We start from the raw sequence: 21,071 nt of genomic DNA, 5'->3' as shown, positions 1-21,071 counted from the left end.
TGATACCTGGAGAGCCCTCTGGATGAGGTGCTTTCTCCCTTACAGAAATTTAGACCACACAGGAAAAAGTAGACTTAAAAAACCTTAAAACAAACAGACAGGACCTAGTGATCCACATTAGCAAAGCTAATAAAAGGGAAAGGATAGTCATTTTAAATACAGGGTGATCATTTGAAATAAGAACTCACGAAATTGTGTACAATTCAGAGTAAAAGAGTGCTAGAGACATGAAATTTATACGTAACATTCTTTATTCTCTAACATTACTCTCTCTGATTCTGAAATGGATGTTGTCAAAAACACTGCCTGCAATGTGCTGAGGAGTGATGTGACGTTGATCCCATTCCCAGTCTCTCTGAACATTTTCATAAGCTGGCATTATTGCATATTTTGATGGTGCCTTACAACGAACTGCCTACAAAATAACATTGAATAATTGTAAATGAGTCTGTTTTGGTGTTATGTTCCTTCATGAACACATGCTTCACTATACTGAATGCTATATTCATTTACTGATTGCACTATCATTTGTAGTTTTACAGGTTATTGAAAATTGCAACACCATGCACAGAATAAAACATATTACTTGTAACTCTTTAACCTGAATTTACTTATATTTTCATGGGTTATAATTTAAAATGATTACCCTATACTTTAAATTACAAAACCAAAATTGGAGTTACTTGCTCTTTCCAAAACTTATACTGAATTTATTAGAAACCCTTCTGCTCAATTAGAGAAAAAAAAATTAAGAAGTATCCTCAAGACACCCCTTTACTAAATAAAAAATCAATAGGATTACCCATAAATACTTTAACTTCAACAATTTGGAATTTCCCATTATTTTCATTAGTATTAAGGCTCATAAAGGCTGTTGGAATGTCTTTGTGACAGCTAATGGGAAATAGCTATAAAAATATTGCCCAAGGCAAAGTCATTTCTGTATGGTCCATCCCCATTCTATTAAAAATGCAAACATGCAGCAAGACACAGCAACTGAAACCATGTTGTTAGAGTTTTCTGACTGTGAGCATGTTGTCACCACAAATAGGTCCCAGAGGGACAAACAATGAATAAAGAATTTTTATTCATTGAATAAAATTTAAAAAAAAATGTTTAAATTCAGAGGTACCTTTGTAATGCAGTTAAAAAAAAATGACCAGAAAAGTGGAACTCCAAAGACTGGCTGCTTCACCATGATAATGCTGTCACATTTATCACTACTTGTATAAAGTATTTTTTTTGGCCAGTCCAGCAACTCCTGATCACCAGACATGACTCCAAGTATTTTTTGATTTCTCTATGACTGGATGGGGAGGAGACTGAAAGGACATCATTTTCATGATGCACAAACAATATAGTAATATGATGGTTCAGCTTTTGAAGATTTTGAAATGACCTTTCCCAGTGGTACTTCCAAAAGCGGGAAAATTGTTGGACTAAGTGCAACAATTTTGCCTCAGAAGGACACTATTTCAACCATAAATATGCTTATTGTTACTCTATTGCAGCAGTCCAGATACTTTTTGAACAGACCACATATTCCTAATATATTTAAAACTTCTAGAGCTATCATGGTATGCCCATATTTATAATTTAAAAGGCAGTTTTACAAACAGAAAGAGTTCAAATCTATCTCATTATATTAATAGTAATTATGACAAATTCATCTTCTTCTTTTAGTTTATTATTTTCCATCTCAAATTTCTACCCACTCATGCAGTTGACAGCAGCTCCATGGTTTGAGTTCCTTCAAAGTAAGCACCTGAGAACCACACTGTTCTGTGAGAAAACTGTAGAGACTTAAAATAGGAATCTGAAAGTCTACACAAACACACACAAAACCATCAACTTTGTTGCAATCAACCAAAGTTCAGTTTGCCACATTTACATTTTAAAAACTGGATCATTATCAACAGTCACTATTGGTATGGACAAATCCACAGTATATTCTGCCTGTTTTTTTTGTATGGTACATAATTTTTTTTCCTGGTTTATTTGTGTATATACTACAGAGGAAGTGTCCCCCCCCCCACAAAGAGAAGTTTAATATATGGTTCTTTCTGAATCTATAAACTTTCTTCAGCAAAGAAAGCATTTGGATATCATGTTGTTCTGTTACACATTTTTGACCTTTATATTAAAGTGCTGAAATCAAGTTGATATGTGTGCCAGTTTGTTGAGAAACAATGTCAACAGTGAACTTCTCAAATATCTAACCTAATTTGGGTTTATGTTTGCTTAATAAATCTTTGAAAATATATCTAAAATCATTTATAATTTTGAGCTACCTTGTATAAGATACCACAAGTATTGATATTACTGATACCAATTATGAACAAGGGCAATCATATAGCATCACATCATTCCAGGAAAAAGAAATGAAAGTCTCAGTGTGGACTGGAATTTGTTTTCACTTGCAGCTGGTCACAGTAAAAGCTCCACAATATTCCTGGCATCTATATTCTTGGTTTCAACTATTAATATACAAAATCCTTTGTATATTCATTTTGTAATCAGCAAGTATGCAAACTTATATACCACAATTACAAAATAGCTATACAAAGTTTACTGTATAGTGAATTATTATGAAATATAGGAACAGATTTGTTAATACGGAAATTGAAAATTTAACTATTCTATGGGTGCAAATATGAAATTTAATATATGGATTCTATAGAGTACTTATGCATATACATATTGAGGTTGTTTCTTTGCAGTCAAAAATTTTTCTTGAAACTCTATTGGAATGTGGTGCATCTATTAAATATTCAGATGTAACAGGAGCTATTTTTGTATTTATAGTAGTTTCACAAATCAGCAGAGAAGTGTGACCTTTCAAAAAGGCAACTGCACTTGTTGATAATGATATCAGTAATACCAATGCTTGTGATATCATATACAAGGTGGTTCAAAATTATATATAAATGCTTTTGAGATATTAATTTAAAGGTTTATTAAAGTAGAACTTGAAGTTTATGAGCTTACATAAGCTGAAACTGAATGAAGTAACACATTTTTTTTTATGCTATAATCTACATTACAGCATCAAAAAAAGACTAATAATAAATAACTACTGCTTTAGATATTTTTTATATATATTTTTTCTCACTCCATAAAAACATTCCATTAAAAAATGAAATGTTTTTATGGAGTGAGATTTTTGTCAAATTTTTTTTAATTTGACAAAAATCTCAACTCCAATGTTCTGGATATATAGAATCAGAAGAGGAAAATATCAACATTTAAAAACATTTATGTACACAATCTTTTAATTTTTATAAAACTTCTGAATTCCTCAAGAAAATCACTCTTGGTGTCAAAGTGTACGAAGGCAGATGTGGTGTTAGAGACTAAAATTAGCACAATTCAATCTAACAATTTTATTATAAACAATATATAATATCAATTTAACAATTTTATACCAAATGGGAAATTCTGCTAGAAACTGCAATAAAATAATGCTAGCTACCTGCTAGCATGGCATGATGTATATTGAACAGCCTGAACAAAGAAAAAAATAAAGATAGTGAAATTAAGAGATTTAAATTAAGCAAGAAAATTTATTTATTTTTTGATTACCATTCCACACCCTCTCTAAACAAGAGTAATACAAAACTTTTTTTATTATTTTTTTTCCATCAGTCATAACTTTGCTAGAATTTTTGATATACATACACAGAGTGACTACTACAATTAAATGTTACTAAACAATTCTGGAACATTTCTGACAGAGCCGATTGCATTAAATCATAAAGGTATTAGTGGGAGAATCAAAGCATTCAACTTTAAATACCTGCTGTAAAAAGTTGTGGAAGGAAGCAGTGAATGATTCGATTGACTTCAATGCAGAGGAGGTTGTAGATGACACGGCAGGAATGACATTTTATGTTTTGGGTGGGTGGGTGGGGGAGTTCATGGTCAATCAGTCTACACATGTAGCATAATTATAATCAGTATTCTCATCATGAAGATTAGAAAGAACTGATCATGCATAGTGATCCTGAAGGTGATAACAGAGTATTGAATCTGTTACTGTGAAAGGTTTTATTGTTTTTTAATGAAACCTCAAACATGGAAGGTATCAGAACTTATAGTACTTAGTACTGTGAATGGGTTGAAGGCTGAGAAAACGGAAGATACTTGTTGACATTAGACTTGAATTTCTGTAGATTTTTCAGTAATTTCTGAAAAATACACAAGAACAACAAAGAACAAGAACACAAGAAAAACACAAGGTTGTGCCACAAAATAGGTATAGAAAAAAATAAACGAGGAAGAGAAAAAGTTGATTCTGTAAGTAGCAGCTTGTATTTGGACTCTTTTGGAAGACAGCAGGGAAATTAGAGATGCCAATTCAGAAAAAAATGCCCATGGAAGTACCTGCAGAAAAGGCATGTGGCAGAAAATGAATGACTATGAGACAGAGTGAAGAGAATTTGTAAAAGATGGGCCATTAATTAACCTGATGGCACTCTTTTGAGTAGAGTTAAGAAGCTTGAAAGAGGTTTGGGGACACTACCTCGGATGTTTTTCTGGAGCACCACCTCTTTCAAATTTGCCCTACCATTGAAACAATATTCCATGGTAGGCTAGATCTGAGATTTGTACAATGAGTAGTTTAGAAGATAAGTAACACTCAGAGTTAAAAATAAAATCCAATTTTTTTGATGGAGAGGAAGCAACATTTGTGATGTGCTCATGATGACAGAGAATAGAAGCTGGGGTAATCCCTAATAGAGATGGGAAATCAATAATATGATCTCATCTAGAAATCTGAGTTTCATTGAAGATGAGCATAGGAGTAGCAGAGCAAGAAATTAAGACAGGATTGAGTTTGAAAACGACTAAAGTTAACAAAGTTTTCTTTTTTCAATGGCACAGGAGATCAGCATTTAAGAAATCCCAAGAAGAAGAGGCTGTTTGTGCAAGGCGAAATTTCTCAAGCTGGAAAATAGAATACAATGTGCTATTATCAGAAAGATTATGGATCAGATTTCCAGCTGGTGAAGAAAAACTGTTAATATACAAGAGGAAAAGAGTGGGAGAAAGAATTGAACCTTGGAAACATCAGCACTAGTGGAGAAATTAGCAGACATAGTGCTATCTACCATCACTCACAGTGAGCATTCAGAGAAAAAGCAGGTTGTCTAATTGCAAAAAACAAGTAAGCAACCAGGGAGTCGGAGACCTTTATGCCAAACAGGATTAAAAGCCTTAGAACAAGGGCAATTCTTTGAATTTCACCAAAATTTTCCATCATATTTGTTCAAAGATGAGTAAAATAAGAAATATATCACCATTTAATTGATACAAATGGAATCCATTTGGAAATACTTAATCAGATGGAAGGTTTTGAGATAGTTGAAAGAGTTGGTGGTTAATATAGTTCTCCATTAGTTTAGAAAGAGTAGAGAAAGGTGCAATTGGGTGAAACCGGAAAGGAGGGATTGGTCACCTCTTTTTAAGAAATAGCTGGATAAGGGAAAATTTCCAAACAGAAGGAAAAGCACCAGTAGAATAAAAGTGTAAAAAAGCCACAGAACAAGAGCAAGCTCAAGAGCATAGGTTTTGAAAACACATAGGAAAATGACATAAGGACCTGACCCTTGTACAGAATTACTCTAACCTTTTTCTTCCAGTAGACCACAGGAGACGTCAAATGGAGTATATTGGGTAGTAGGTGGTTTACCAAGCTTGTTGATACAAGGGTTAGAAGAAAAATAGGGTGCTAGTAATTTAGCTTTGTCTTTAGATGAGGATGCAAGAGAACCATCATATAAGTGATGGGAGTATGGATGGACAGAAACAAGTTTTCTATTTTAGTCTGTTTCAAAATCAAGTCAGTGTTAGTACTAGTATTAGTAGTCACACTGATGCAAGCTTACACAGCATCAGCAAAAAAAAAAAAAAAAAACAGTACCCAACCTCATCTGTCCTCATCTCAAGGCGAGGTGATCTGATTGAAGTGTATAAAGCCTGGAATGGTTTGAGCATGCTCAATGCTGATGGGATTCTTCTTCTTGCTCAGAATAATTGCCTGAGAGGGCATAAATTCAAATTGAGGAAAGACAGTTGTAGGATAGATATGTGGAAATTTGCCTTTAGCCAGTGGGTGGTTGATTGCTGGAACAAACTTCCATCTGTCGTAGAAGTTGATAGCTTAAATATATTCAAGGCGGAACTTGACAAACATTTGGAGCAAGTGGATGGGTGAAATAAGGCCTTTTTTTTTTTTTTTTTTTTTGGCTGATGCAATATAAGCTTGCTTTCTTGCATCATGTGCCTTTGCTAATGCTAATGCCCATCAACTGAAATGCTGATGCTAATTTGGATACAAGTCAATTGTAATATGCTACAATCTTATCTTGAATAGCAATTTATTGTAAAACCAAGATTTACATAAGTGACAGGGTTTTAGAGTGGAATATGGAATAAAGGATTTCATTCCAATAACTATAATTTCACCGAAAGTATGAGCAAACATTGGGATCAGAAGACTTAAACCAGCAATTCAACCAAGGAAAGAATAACAGAAATCACAGAGATCATTCCATTTCACCTTCCTGTATTGCCAAATAACACCAAGCTGAGAATGGCTGTGAGAGAGAGAGAGAGAGAGAGAGAGAGAGAGAGAGAGAGAGAGAGAGAGAGAGAGAGAGAGAGAGAGAGGCGCTTCACTGGAGAAGAAACTATCATCAAATTGTTATATGAAGTATATATGGATTGTTTGTTTGGGAATTTTTTAGGCGCTTCGGCATCTTCTGGCCATAGTGCGCCAGAAGTATAGGGAGGACTGCTAACACTGATCACATACTTTGAAGGGTTGTTGGTGAAAAAAAGATCAAGGGTGTTCGGTGTGTGGTTGGTTAAGATTGTATGGTATTCTGGTAGGTGAATGAACAAGCTGTAATCACATTAGTAATCACAAAAACCTCAACACCTTGACTAGTTGGGTCCATGTAACTAGAAAACTGAAGCCAAATGGGGTTGCGAACAATTACCAAGAAAAATTTCCTGACTGTTAGGAAAAAGTTAGAGAAGGGAGAGTTTCAAAGAAAGGAAGACAAAGAATTCCAAGAAGTTAGTCGAGTTGGAAGAACAATAGATGAAAATAAAAATTTGAGAGAATAAGGTAGAGAGATTTTTAGCCAGATGAAATCAAAAAGAGGAGATTCCAAGTTAGGAAGTATCTGATAAGGAATATCAAAACAAAAATATGCACTAGTACCACCGCTGAAGCAAAAGGAATCACACAACAAATAGTTAGGGCAAATGAGATGAATAGTGGTTGAGGCAACTGATAATTGAGACTGTCAGAAAAATAAGTGGGGGCTTGGCAGATTGTAGGTGGAAATGTACGTCATCAAGATTAGAACCGAGACCACATATATTTGTGAAATGAATGAAGAAGCTTTAGATCTTTTCACATATGTCTTTCTCTTCATGATACATTAAATAGACAAAGTTAAAGTGGAGGTGGGGAGACATTGTAAGAATTAATAAAACTTTGCATATGGTGTACACACATATGCAGACAAGCTGCAAGAGCAGGTCATTGGGTTTTATCAATGATATACAGGAATTTTGTTAGCAGGGAAAAGGAGTTGTGATTATCCCTTTGTATAAGGCAATGGTCAGGCCATGCCTTGAGTACTGCATACAGGTCTGGAGGCCTCATTTTAGGAAGGATGTAATTTGCTTGAGCATGTACAGAGAAGGGCAACAATTTAGTGAGAGGAATGAAGGGATCCTCTTACCAAGAGAGGCTTAAGTTCTACAAATTGCAGCGGCTAGAGACTAGGCACCTGCAAGGTGATCTGATTGAGGTGAATAAGGCCTTGAATGGGTTGAGCATGCTGAATTCTGATGGGATTCTTCCACTTGCTCAGATTATGAACCTAACGGGGCATAAATTCAAATTAAGGAAAGACAGTTGTAGAATAGATGTGCAGAAATTTGCCTTTAGCCAGCGGGTGATTAATTGCTGGAACAAACTTCCATCTGTTATTGTGGAAGTTGACAGCTTAAATAAATTCAAGGAGGAACTGGACAAACTTTTAGAGGGAATGGTTGTGCGAATTTTTTTTTTTTTTTTGGCTGATGCTACATAAGCTCATACACTTGCTTTCTTGCATCACATGCCTCTATTACTATTACTATTATACAGCAAGAATATACCCAGAAACTTGACATAGCATGGCTTCAACAATGTGCTTAAATCACAATTAAAAACCTTTTCCATCACATTTAAATTAACTCAAAGTCTAAATCAAATTTAATAATCCTAGCTCAGGAAATGAAGCTTTCAGTGATTTCACTAAATTGTTTATGGATACTAAACCTTACACAGAGAATCATTATATTTAAGGGGGACAGAAATAGTTTGTCATATTGTAGAGAAGTTTACTAAAATCCCTGGAAGTAAAAATAGGCAACTATAACAAACTGCTTCAGGCCAGCTGACAATCATCTTTATAGTTCCACCCTTATTAGTAAAGTTGTTGTTGTTTGGTTTTTAGGAGCATTAGCAACTAAGGCCATATTGCTCCGGGGATATGCAGTGGTCATTCCCTGACCTTTCCACATCCTCCGTATTTGGTGGCTCACAGGCTCGAACCGCGGTCTAATCAAGAAGCATGTGCTACTCACTGCTGCGCCTGCCCACCTGGCTACGGAGGCGCCTATTATTAGTAAAGTAGCGAATAAGTGAACATATTTAGTCAATGACATATTTTAAAATTATTTTTCTAACTGTATGTGTATAAACTGTAATGTACCACACTGTAATGCTGTAATTTTCTGCAACAGAGGCTTTTTTGTATTTTTTTTGTTTATATTCAGCATAAACCTACCTTTTCTTCATAAGGGTATTCTTTCCACATTTTTTTGTATAATGAGGAGTCTCATTTTTATTAACTGAATTCCAAATATTTTAAAAATGTGTTTTTGATATTAATTAAACCAGTAGGGAAATTACTAATGATAATTATTAACATTTGAAATGACATGGAATCAGTTTCAATTTTGACATATACATAAATATTAACACTTACAATCTGTTTCATGTTTATATGGACCCAAAGTCAACTGACGGGAACTTGTTAGCAGCTGTTGCATCATCGCTGAAGGATCCTGAAATATCTATAGGAATGCAAATAATTACTTTTTAAAATTAACTAAGTATTTTTAAGGGGTTATTTATTTATTGTAAAACAGATATCAAAGTTGTTTTGCCTATCATAAACTCATGATTTGATTTTATTACCTGTTACAGTGGAAAAGCTAGCACACTTATGTCATGCTGAAGAGAAGCTATGCTCACTTAACATTACATTTATAATATCACTAAACGGCTGTTTGCATTATCCTATAGAAACACTATACATAGCAAAAAAACTAATATCAAAACCCTTATGATATACAGAGTGAATGATTTTATAATATTACATAAGTATCTTTAATAATGAAGATAATAAACACTAGCTCCACATGAAGTTTTCAAAAAATTAACCTTCAGTCTTCAGTTTATTCTCTAGACCAAGGGTGGTGAACCTTTTTAAGGGTGCATGCCAAAATTGGCTAAATCTTTAAAAAAAAACTACCCTCGCGTGCTGCTCAGAATTTTGAAAAGTACAGTATTGTTATTTTTCTTATACATGGTTTATGTGACAAAAGGGTAAACAAAAAAAGAATGAAATAAAAGACACTATTTCAAAGATGCTGTAATAAAGGTATTAAAATAAATTCATTCATAACAAAAATGTAATGTAAGAGAAGAAATTTAACATAAAATGAGAAACCTCTCATATTTTAAATATAAAACATCAGTGAGACTTCTGTTGCTGCACCATCGACGACAGATATTTTACAGGCTTATACTTTGTAACTTTTAGAGCTATGCATGCAGCACTAGTTTCATCCGTAAAACTACTCCTATGACTAGACTTTACAAAGTTCATCACTGAGAACAACAAATCACAAGAATATGTTATGAGAAAATTGTTAGTAATACTGCTGTCAGATTTTTTAAACAGACAAAAGTTTCCGGAATGGAATTCCAAACTTTTAATACCTAATTTTCTGCAGTTTTCTTTGCTAATCTGTTAACAAATCATTCCCTTTCAATATTTTATAAATCAGCTGTGTGATCAATAAATATGTGCCTCCAAATTGAGCTGTTCTGAAAATCAATCAATTGCACATCTCAAAATCATCCAGGTCAATCCACTGAAACATTTTCAGGTTCAGTTTGGCTAGTTTTACACTGTCTGCAAACTTAATGAATTTTGCAGTTTCTTCCAATTCCCTGAACTTGACAAATATTGAAGAAAACTGTTCAATAGTTGACTCAATTTTTTTGGGCTCTGAATTCCATGTGCCCAAAAAAATTGTATAAGTGTCACTTCGGGCATGCGTGCCATAGGTTCGCCATCCCTGCCCTAGACCCACCACATTTACAATACACTAAAACATATTTACGTATATGAAGTTTCTGAACCCACTTTAGGATTCTTTTCCCAATTCAAAAACCATAAATTTAAGAAACATATGATCATGATGAAATTCTGATATTTTACTAGTTTCAAAATTTTATTACAGTTGGATATTCCTTAATTTTATGGTTTGTTATCTAAAAAACAAAATTTCAAAGCAGGTTCTGAAATGCTGTCATTTAATGTTTTAATTTGTCAAAAATTACAGAATTTTTGAAATCTAATACTGTACTGCAGGTAGTAACCTGAGCAGATCTTCTGTAGGAAGATTATGCAGCATTCCAATAGAGTGGCAAAACAACATTGTCACGATTGAGTCAGAAAATTTCACTTCGGGAAACTTTATCAAGCATCATATTCTCAGCATTATGTTAAAAAATAATAATATAAATACAGTAAAAGCGTCGCTACCTGACATCGATTTATCTAGAAAAACATATGCAATTTACACATTTTAAAATATATATAAAAAAGGATATCTGCACTACCTATCCAGTAGCAAAGGAACCATCAGTTAAGTAAGTAAACATTATAGAAATGCATTAAATAAAAACAATGATGCTAACAAGGCAACAATTTATATTAAAAATATGCTTGAAGAAATTTTTGAAATTGGAATATACTGTATTTCCTGTTTACATTACATCAAAAGTGACCATCAGAGTCAATATAGTCTGTCCTATTTTAACCAGCCACCACCATTAAAGTTGGTTACTTGAGCAAGTGTATTTGTATCGTCATACCCATGATTGCCTCCCCACTTCCACTAGCTATGATATCCGAAAAAGGCCAGAAAGTTGGTGAAAATATAGACATATTGTGCTAGCCTTAAAGCAGAAACTGGATACTTGTAGAAGACTAGAAAAGGGCAAATATCACAATACACTAATGAAGGAGCATGACCTTGGCTTTTCAACAATTTATGATATAAAAGCATAATCGATGATAAATTTTCAATGATAAGTGTTTTAAAATTAAGCTAAAGGAAATAAAGTATAGTAGACACTCGTTTGTTGTTTGTTTGTTATTTGGTTTTTAGGAGCATTAGCAACTAAGGCCATATTGCTCCGGGATATGCGGTGGTCATTTCCTGGCCTTTCCGCATCCTCCATATTTAGTGGTGACGGGCTCGAACCCCGGTCTAATCAAGAAGTGTGTGCTACGCACTGCTGCTCCTTCCCACCTGGCTACGGAGGCGCATTAGACACTCGTGTGACTAAGAAGTTTAATTTCACATTACAGATTGTTATTGTATAATACCAGCACCTATATGAGTGACACTCATCCACTTTCAGCTCCCAATTTCCATAGATGCTGGATAACTGGACTTATACTGTGTGTGTGTGTGTGTGTGTGTGTGTGTGTGTGTGTGTGTGTGTGTGTGTGTGTGTGTGTGTGTGTGTGTGTGTGTGTGCGCACCTACATATATAAATAAATAATTTTCAAAATAATTAGAGGAATTACTGCAATATATGCATGTAGGAAGTTTCTTTAACACTCTCCTTGAATTTAAAAGAATATTAAAATAATGAAATGAATTCTACCCTCGGAGGCAAACCATTAGCAATCCAGTATACTCAGTATCCGTGGTCCAAGAGTTCTAAACCCATCACCAAAATACACCAGAACTCCAACGAACGACAATGAGTGGAAGATGGCATTGTGTCTATAAATTAAAAATTAATACAAATAACTTCTGAAAATCCTAAAAATTCAAAAAACTTATTTACTTCCCTTAAGTGGATGGGACTTTTTGACCTTAGTCATGATCACAGAATAGCAAACTTAAAACAAATTGTTGAATTTATATATGAGATTATTTGCTGTAGTGGGGCATACGTGTAAAAGACTAGGAATCTGAAATAGAGTAGGGGCATCGTACATTAATCAAATTACAAGTTAATTTAATTTCCAGTGTTTCAGCTATTAATAATTTTGTATAGTTATGTTGGATGTTAACAATTTTAGCATCATTAAATAAAAACATATGGCCCTCACTAAAAGGATGGATGCAATTCTGAGGCTGCAGAGAGTGAAGCACATACTGTGTGCTTCACTCTCTCTGCATATAAGAATAAAACAACTGTGTGTTGTTTTATTCTTATATGCAGAGTACAGAGTTGTAGATCTCCGACAGGATGAGTCAAATCTTTACACGAAATATGATAAACTAAATCATTTGTTTGAAACGTGACAGATTGGATAGAATGACTGTGGAGTATAGTCTGTCATTTCTGCATAATTAAAGGTTTAGAAATAATTTTAAATTCTGTGTCTTTAAAAAGTCGATTGCGCTGTTTGTGCCATTGTTCAAGGTAAGTACAGAAATAAAATATTTTTTCTTATTATTGTTGTTATTTGGAGCAATGTGGTTCAACCTATTTTACGTTTGTTCTTAGATATGTTGAATCACAAACAGGGGTAGCCACAATTTCGAAATATGTTTGTCAATATTTCTATTTCAGTGTTTAAGGCCAATTCAGATGAAGAATATTTAAATGCAGTAAGGAAATGATTTAAACATGATCAATCTTTTATACATGAAGGGATGGTAGCTGCCATAGTGTAAAAACATGCCAGTGTTAGTAGGTTTCCTATATATTTTGTTTGTTTGTTTGTTTGTTATTTGGTTTTTAGGAGCAATAGCAACTAAGACCATATTGCTCCGGGGATATGCAGTGGTCATTCCCTGACCTTTCTGCATCCTCTGTATTTGGTGGTCACAGGCTCGAACCCCAGTCTAATCAAGAAGCGTGTGCTACGCACTGCTGCACCTGCCCATGGAGGTGCCCTATATATTTTGAACAGAATGTCATTCATGTTATAGGTAAGGGTAAAATTTAAAAAAATTAATGATCTATTGTCCATGTTCTCAGTTTCTAAGGTAAGATGTATTCTAGGGTGGATATTATTGAATGTATGTAAGATTTCTTGTATGGTAGTTGAGTCTGAAATACAAAGGACATCATCTAGATATTTACAGTAACATGTGATTCTAGGAAGTAAAAGTGATAAATATAACTGTTCAATTTTTGACAGATAAATTTCCGCCATGAGGCTACTGAGATTTAGACCCATCGGTAATCCAAAAATCTGTTTGTAAACATTGTTTTGGAACGCGATGTAGTTTGCTTCAATTAAAAATTTGATCAAATCAAAAATTACTTTAATAGGAAATTTTGTATAGTTTATTGGGAAGGAGTTTTTACTCCTTTCTAGTTATGCCATTTTTATTTTAGATAGAGATTTTGTAGGTTACTACTTAATATATACGGTAAAACCACTGTTTCATTCAAATCTTGCCACCATTTTTATAGTATAGAGTGAGTGGTAGGGAATTCAAAATTTTTAATTGTGATAAATAGGTAGCTTTAACGTAAAACTAGATAGCATAATATGTATCGCTGCATTTAGGAATCTATTAGATAGTGTGGTATTGATAATTAATTAATTATATTTATTAATCTTATTAATTTTCATTGTTAATCAATTGTATTTAATCGGATATCATGCCACAGACAACAGCAGCAGGAGTGCATTGACTTGGGGAGAACTGAGGGGAGAGATTCTCCAACACACTACAGCCTATAAAAATGTGCAATTTGTGAAATATTTGCAGATCTTTCTGGAATAGGACATGATCTAGCCAAGGATGATGTCTTTGTGTGTGCTAGGTGCAGAATGTGTCAAGAAATTAAGCACAAACTCAGTGTTCTGATGGGTGCCTATGAAAGTTTGAAGAGTTGGGTGTGGCGCCTCCGTAGCCAGGTGGGCAGGAGCAGCAGTGCGTAGCACATGCTTCCTGATTAGACCAGGGTTCGAGCCTGTGACCACCAAATACAGAGGATGCGGAAAGGTCAGGGAATGACCACCACATATCCCTGGAGCAATATGGCCTTAGTTGCTAATGCTCCTAAAAACCAAATAACAACAAAAACAACAAGAGTCGGGTAGATGCCCTCGAAAGTATTAAAGTGGAAGATGCAACAAGCTCTCAGCTGCCCAACTCAACACCAGAGTTCACTCTTGTGAATCAGGCAACACAGTGGCAATCTCCAAGGCAGAATGCACTGATCCCATAGGAGTTAGTTATTGTTGGTGAATCCATTGTCAGGGACACAGGTAATATATTGTCTAAAAAGAAAGGTGGAACAGGATCAGGGTATGTCTGCCAGGGACAAATGTTGATGATGTTGTAGAGAAGATATCATCTTTTAAGGGCACAAAGGGCGATACTGTTGTACATGTTGGCACTAATTACATTAAGAGTAGATCTACAGATTTAATTAACAAGTACATGTCAATATTAAAAAAAAGTTATGAGTTAGGATTAAATTTGAAAGTGTTTGCAATTCTGTCAAGACATGATAGGAGGGAGTACATAATGAGAGCACTGTCAATCAATTTGGCCCTGGAGAGATTGTGCAAGGCTCATGGAGTAGAATTCTTAGCGTAGTTTGTGCTTGTTAACAGGAGAGAGTGTTTCTACACTCTCTCCTGTTTCTACACTTAAAATAGAAGGTGTGCAAAAGTGTTTGCTGATGCTATCGAGGCAGTGTTAGGTGGGACGGAAAACTGCTAGCTTGGGGGAGTCAATAATTAAAAGATTAACAGTAGTCACAGGCAGAGACGAAAGTGATTCTTGCACTGCTTCTATTAGAATGAGCAGCAGTCTGGAGGGCAGAGTTCTAGGGATTTCAGGGACTGGTGCGAGTCATCATGAAACAAACAAATAAATACATCGGCTTCATTAGGGTTACTTGTGCATGTATACTTGCCTGTACATCAATGATAGGAGTATAGTTAATAAATTTGATGAATTTGAAGTGCTAGTCAAGGCATCAAAGGTGGATATTGTTGGGATATCAGAGGCATGGTATCACACAGATATAAGCAGTGCAGAATTAGAATTTGTGGAGTACAATGTGTACAGAAAGGACAGACAGGATAAGAAGGGAGGAGGGGGTTATGCTGTTAGTTAAGAAACACAAAATCTAAGGAAGTGCATCCAGTTGACATAGATGGCCAGTGCAATGTTGAGTCAGTTTGGTGTGACATAAGCACTGGGAAATCTTGTTTGTTATTTGTTTTTAGGAGCATTAGCAACTAAGGCCATATTGCTCTGGGGATATGCGGTGGTCATTCCCTGACCTTTCCGCATCCTCTGTATTTGGTGGGCACGGGCTCGAACCCTGGTCTAATCAAGAAGTGTGTGCTACGCACTGCTGCTCCTGCCCACCTGGCTACGGGGGCACCACTGGGAAAGCAAAAATGAGAGTAGGAGTGTGTTATAGGCCTAATGAATCTAATGATTACGACGAACAGTACAGAGAAATAGAGTGGGTCAGCAAATCAGAATGTCTTATAATATTGGGGGATTTGATTTTAACTAAACAGATACTGACTGGAACTTGTGGATTGGTCACTCGCACGTTAGCAACACTTTTGTGTATTTATTAGATGACTGTTTTCTGTAGCAGCACATGTTCGAGAGGCAACCAGAGAGAGAGAGAGAGAGAGTAATACTCTTGATCTGGTTATCAGCAGTGATTATTTGTGAATTAAGAATTTGAAGATAAAGGAATCACTAGATGGCAGTGATCACAGTGCATTTATGTGGGATTTACTTAAAGATATAACTACCATCAGGAGAAAGGGAAGGGTTTTTGCTTTCATAAAGGTGACTATAGTGGTCTCAGACAGTTTTTAAATTCTATACAGTGGGACCAACTGATGATATTACCAACAGCAAATTCTAAATGGGAAGCATTCAATGAAATAATAGTGGAAGCTACCAGGCTTTTCATACCAAATAAGAAAAACTGTTCAAGGTTTAGGCTTAAATGGATATCAGATGAACTAATCAGACTCATGGCAGAGAAGAAAAATGCAAGGGATGCATATAAATTCAGGTCTGTAATCAAGTCACAAAGGAGGCTAGGCAGGCAAAGGCAGATTACGAGAAATCCTTGGCAAGGGGTGCAAAGGAAAACAACAGACTTCTTTACTTATGTAAACTATAAAAGGAAGGAGATGAATCAGATGGTCCACTTGACGTTGGTGATTCGACTGTAGAGATGATCCTGCTCAGATAGCTAACAAACTGAATGAGTATTTTGCATCTACATTCACACATGAGAAAATCTGTAGGGAAGTGAAGGATAGAAGATTATTAAGCTTTAACAGGGAGCTTAATGATTTTGTAATAACCTAGAGCAAAGTGGAGGAAGTGAAATTGTTGTTTCCCTGGACACAGGTTAAGTCCTCACACACACACTGGAGATGTGCAAATGTATCTCCAATTCACAAATGGGAATCAAAGGGTGACATGAGTAATTACAGACCTGTTAGTTTAACTTCTGTTCCAGGGAAAATAATGGAGTCACTGGTTAAAGAAGCATTACACGTTCATCTAGACAAGACAGCATTAATAATTCAGACACAGTATGGGTTTGTTAATGAAAAGTCTTGTCTGACAAATCTGATTGGATACTATGATGTGGTTACAAAGGAACTGGATGCAAAAAAATAATTTTGATATCATATATTTGGATTTCAGGAAAGCTTTTAATACTGTTGCACATGGAAGACTACTGTATAAATTGGAGCAGTGTGGTATTAAGGGCAAGTTGCTACAATAGATAAAAGGGTGGTTCAGTGAGAGAAGACAGAGTGGTAATAAATGGACACTGCTCTTCGTGGACTAATGTTATTAGTAGAATCCCCACGGTTCGGTGTTGGGCTCACTGTTGTTTTGTTTATTTATCATTGATATTGATGAAGGTATATTAGGATTAATGTCCAAGATGGAGATGATATAAAGGTTGGCAGGTTGTTAATGACAATAAGGCAAGGTGCTACTGTAACAGGATCTAAAAACGTTGGGCAGATGGGCTGAGAAGTGGCAACTGAAGTATAACATTGACAAATGCAAAAATACTGCATATGGGTAGAAGTAACCCCCCCAAAGAAACGTACCAACTATGTAGCACTATATTTAGGGTGGTAGAAAATGGAAAAGACCTGAGAGTAATTGTGCATTCAGATATGAAGTTTTCTGATCAGTGCAGACAGGCTGCTAGAGCAGGTCATGAAGCATTTTAAATGATACACAGGAATTTTGCTAGTAGGGGAAAGGAGGTGATTATCCCTTTGTATAAGGCAGTGGTTAGGCCACATCTTACAGCATACAGGTCAGAAGGCCTCATTTTAGGAAGGGTGCAGAGTTGCTTGAGTGAGTACATAGAAGGGCAACAAGATTGGCGAGGGGAAGAAGGGATCCCCTTACCAAGAAAGGCTTAAGTTCTGCAAATTGCAGCATCTAGACCTGCGAGATGATCTGATTGAGGTGTATAAGGCCTTGCATGGGTTGAGCAGGCTCAATACTGATAGGATTCTTTCTCTTGCTCAGATTACGAACCCGAGGGGCATAAATTCAAACTGAGGAAAGAAAGTTGTAGAATAGATGTGTGGAATTTGTCTTTAGCCAGCAGTTAGTTGATTGCTGGAACAAACTTCCATCTGTCGTTGTGGAAGTTCATAGCTTAAATAAATTCAAGGGGGAAGTGGACAAACTTTTAAAGGGAATGATGTGTGAAACTTTTTTTTTTTTTTTTGGCTGATGCTACATAAGCTTGCTTTCTTGCATCACATGCCTCTACTACTACTCAACATTTCCCACATGATATCTAGCGTGTACGCTACATTCACATTGGTGTATAGTGATGTGACATCAAGTGAATATAGCAAATCATATTAATGGCATATCTTTAAACTATTAAAAAAAGCAATAGAATTTTTTATATTGAAATTTATAGCTTGCCGAAATGGGTTTATTATATTATATAAATGTGTGGCTAAGGACGCAAAAGCTGAGTGCTTGTACGAGATGATTGGACAGATGGGGTAGTTCATTTTATTTAACTTTATTTGACCAAAAAGTGCAGGAATATTATATGTTCTAACTTTTAAATCTTTGAGTTGGGCCATAGAAATGTAATCCTTTCGGTATAAAGTCAACGATTTGTTATATTGGTTTACCAGATTGGCTTTCCATGCTATTAGTGAAGAGCATACGTTTTTATTTAATGATGCTAAAATTTTTAACATCCAACATAACTACACAAAATTAAACTTGCTGGTCTCAAAAATTCACAAATCACATTACTCAACATGTCAAGTTGTAATGACCCCAATAACTGATGTGGAGGTAAATTTGATTGAAGAACTCTCCTCACATTTTCATACAATGGTATAACAAAAAAGGAATAAGCATAATGCTTTATTTAAGGTAGAAGAAAGGATGATAAACAACCCTTCTGCACATTCACTTCTTTTCTTTTTTTTTTTTTAAACTCCTTTTGGATCATGAACCAAATTTGGACATCAGTCAGTGCCATGCCATTCGCTAATGATTGCTTGTTTCAATTTAGTAACCAAGAACTGCTTATATAGCTTTCTTAGCACTTCTAACCTTTTCACTGTTTTATTAGTCAAGTTAGGCATTTACCTAAAGACAGCAAACACGTATGTACATTTTTCAAAATCTTTTTTCACTTCTTTCCAGACACCAGAAATAAAGTGTAAAAAAAATATGCTCCTTCCTCCCTTTCAACACACAAATTAATCAGATAAAATTGACAGCCTATTAACACTGAGTGCTCATTACTCAATCTCCTCTTTTAATATGAAGAGATTGAGAACTGAGCACTTTTAACTTTCTGCAGTTTTAATGCTTATTATAGAGACATCATTGTGCCAAATAGTTTTCTAAAAGAATCACGCCAGTATCACAGCAAACTTTTGTTCAGTTCTGCTCTAACTCTTGTCGAATTCTGCACTCCAGCGCAAAATTCAATTTCATATTCCTGGATTCACAACCCTTTGTTAGGCATGCAAAGAGAACTTTGTAGGAACCCTTTGGGACAGTTTCAAAGAAAGGTTTTTTTTTTTTTTTTTAACTTTGTAGCTTAGAAAAAGATCACAATGAATTTCTGAGAATATGATTATTAGAGAACACTTGACAACCGTATCAGGGCCACTGTAGCATGAGGAATGGTGCATTCTGCATTCTTGTTGCACTTTTTCCATGGTTCTACATTCTACATAAGAATGTGAGGGACATTTAGGGAGGCCTCTTTGGCTAGGGTCTCCAGTACATCTCACTATACCAGTTTGTTACATATATGCTACACCACTGAATCCCACATGCTTACAGGTCAGTCAGAAGATCCAAAGAAAGCTCTGCAGCTGCTAAAATTGGTCTTTATTTTTTACAGCTCCAGTGAAGCTAATGAGTTTTTGCTGAAAGAGATTATGAATTTTTGTAGTTTTATCATTTATTTGTGATCACATAACTGAGCTTATTACTTAAATCAAGCAAGTATTTCAGAATATATACTTGTTTGAATTATGAGCTGTTGCTGGAGTTATTTTTAGTGCAAATGCCCCAAATTACAGGCAAACATTTCTTTGTGTAATTACAAATAGCATATTTAACTGATTATAAACAGTACTGAATCTCAAGTAGGTTAGCTTATTTTTGTAATTAGCTAGGCATTTAAAAAATTACAGCTAATATTCACAGAGCCTTCATTATCAGTAATTTTAAAATAGTATAAATGACACACACGCACGCAAGCGATAATTAACCAATGCTCATCTGAATTTATAGCTAGATATTTTGTAATATTAAATTCTATTTAAAAGAGATCATGGATTCGCCAAGAAAACTTAGTTATAACATACTAAATTATGATGTGACAGAGGTGAAATTACCAGAGGCCATTCTATGCTGAGTTATGGCCTTTTCTGATCGCACTCATCACATGCATGCCACGCTTTCACTAGTTGATGGATAATTCCTTTGTGCACGATGTTAGGATTATGACAAACTGAATTCGAAACTCAACATACAGCTAGGCATGACTGAGTCTAATAAAGCAAGTTGATGCCCCAGAGCAATTCAATCCAGAGGCTCACTGGAGACTCAAGTGTATGATGTTATATGGAGCAATATATTTCCAAATTTAGTCCCAGAAATGGATCAACTGGTACAGAAGACCCTGCAAGGCTTCTGGGAGAAAATTTTTCTCAGTAGAGCTGACCTCAGTTGTAGATAGAATTTATTTTGTAAAGACTTAAACAGAGAAGATGCAAGTGCTAGCCCTTTCTCTGATCCCTTAATAATGCCAATGGCATTATTAAGGGATCAGAGAAACTGATAGTTTGAGCAGGGATAGGTTAATTGGTACACAACTGACTCAGATCACTGGGACAGAATTACATTTGCATCCTCTGAGAGCACTTGTGTGCAACCATTAAATACCCTAAACACTTAAATGGAAATTGTAATAGAAGCAAATCTCACCAACAATCTAAGAACACAGAAAAACTATTTTAAGTAATTATAAGTTGTGCATCAGGGTTATCAAACTCAATAAAGTACACAACTTAATGTCTATACAGGAGCGATGCAGGAGTACTGTAAACAAATTAAATGAATTTGAGTCTTTTATTAGGTCAACTAATGCTGACATAGTTGGGACATGCTGCCACTCATCAATACAAGATTAA

The 21,071-nt window shown here is 35.2% G+C and overlaps 1 protein-coding gene across 2 annotated transcripts in view; it reads right to left on the bottom strand.

The window, feature by feature from the left end:
• Gas41 (YEATS domain-containing protein 4 Gas41) overlaps nt 1-21,071 on the bottom strand; it is a 125,907-nt gene that overhangs the window by 16,542 nt on the left and 88,294 nt on the right. For both annotated transcript variants that reach the window (XM_090382251.1, XM_090382252.1), the window contains exon 7: nt 9,057-9,144. In XM_090382251.1, coding sequence (XP_090238377.1) covers nt 9,057-9,144 — 88 coding nt within the window. The remainder of the gene's footprint in view (nt 1-9,056; nt 9,145-21,071) is intronic.

Source organism: Mastigoproctus giganteus, chromosome 10 (assembly GCF_048544385.1).
Source record: "Mastigoproctus giganteus isolate SK-2022 chromosome 10, ASM4854438v1, whole genome shotgun sequence".
In the NCBI taxonomy this organism is placed as follows: Eukaryota; Metazoa; Arthropoda; class Arachnida; order Uropygi; family Thelyphonidae; genus Mastigoproctus; species Mastigoproctus giganteus.
This window is presented reverse-complemented; position numbering and strand designations above follow the sequence as displayed.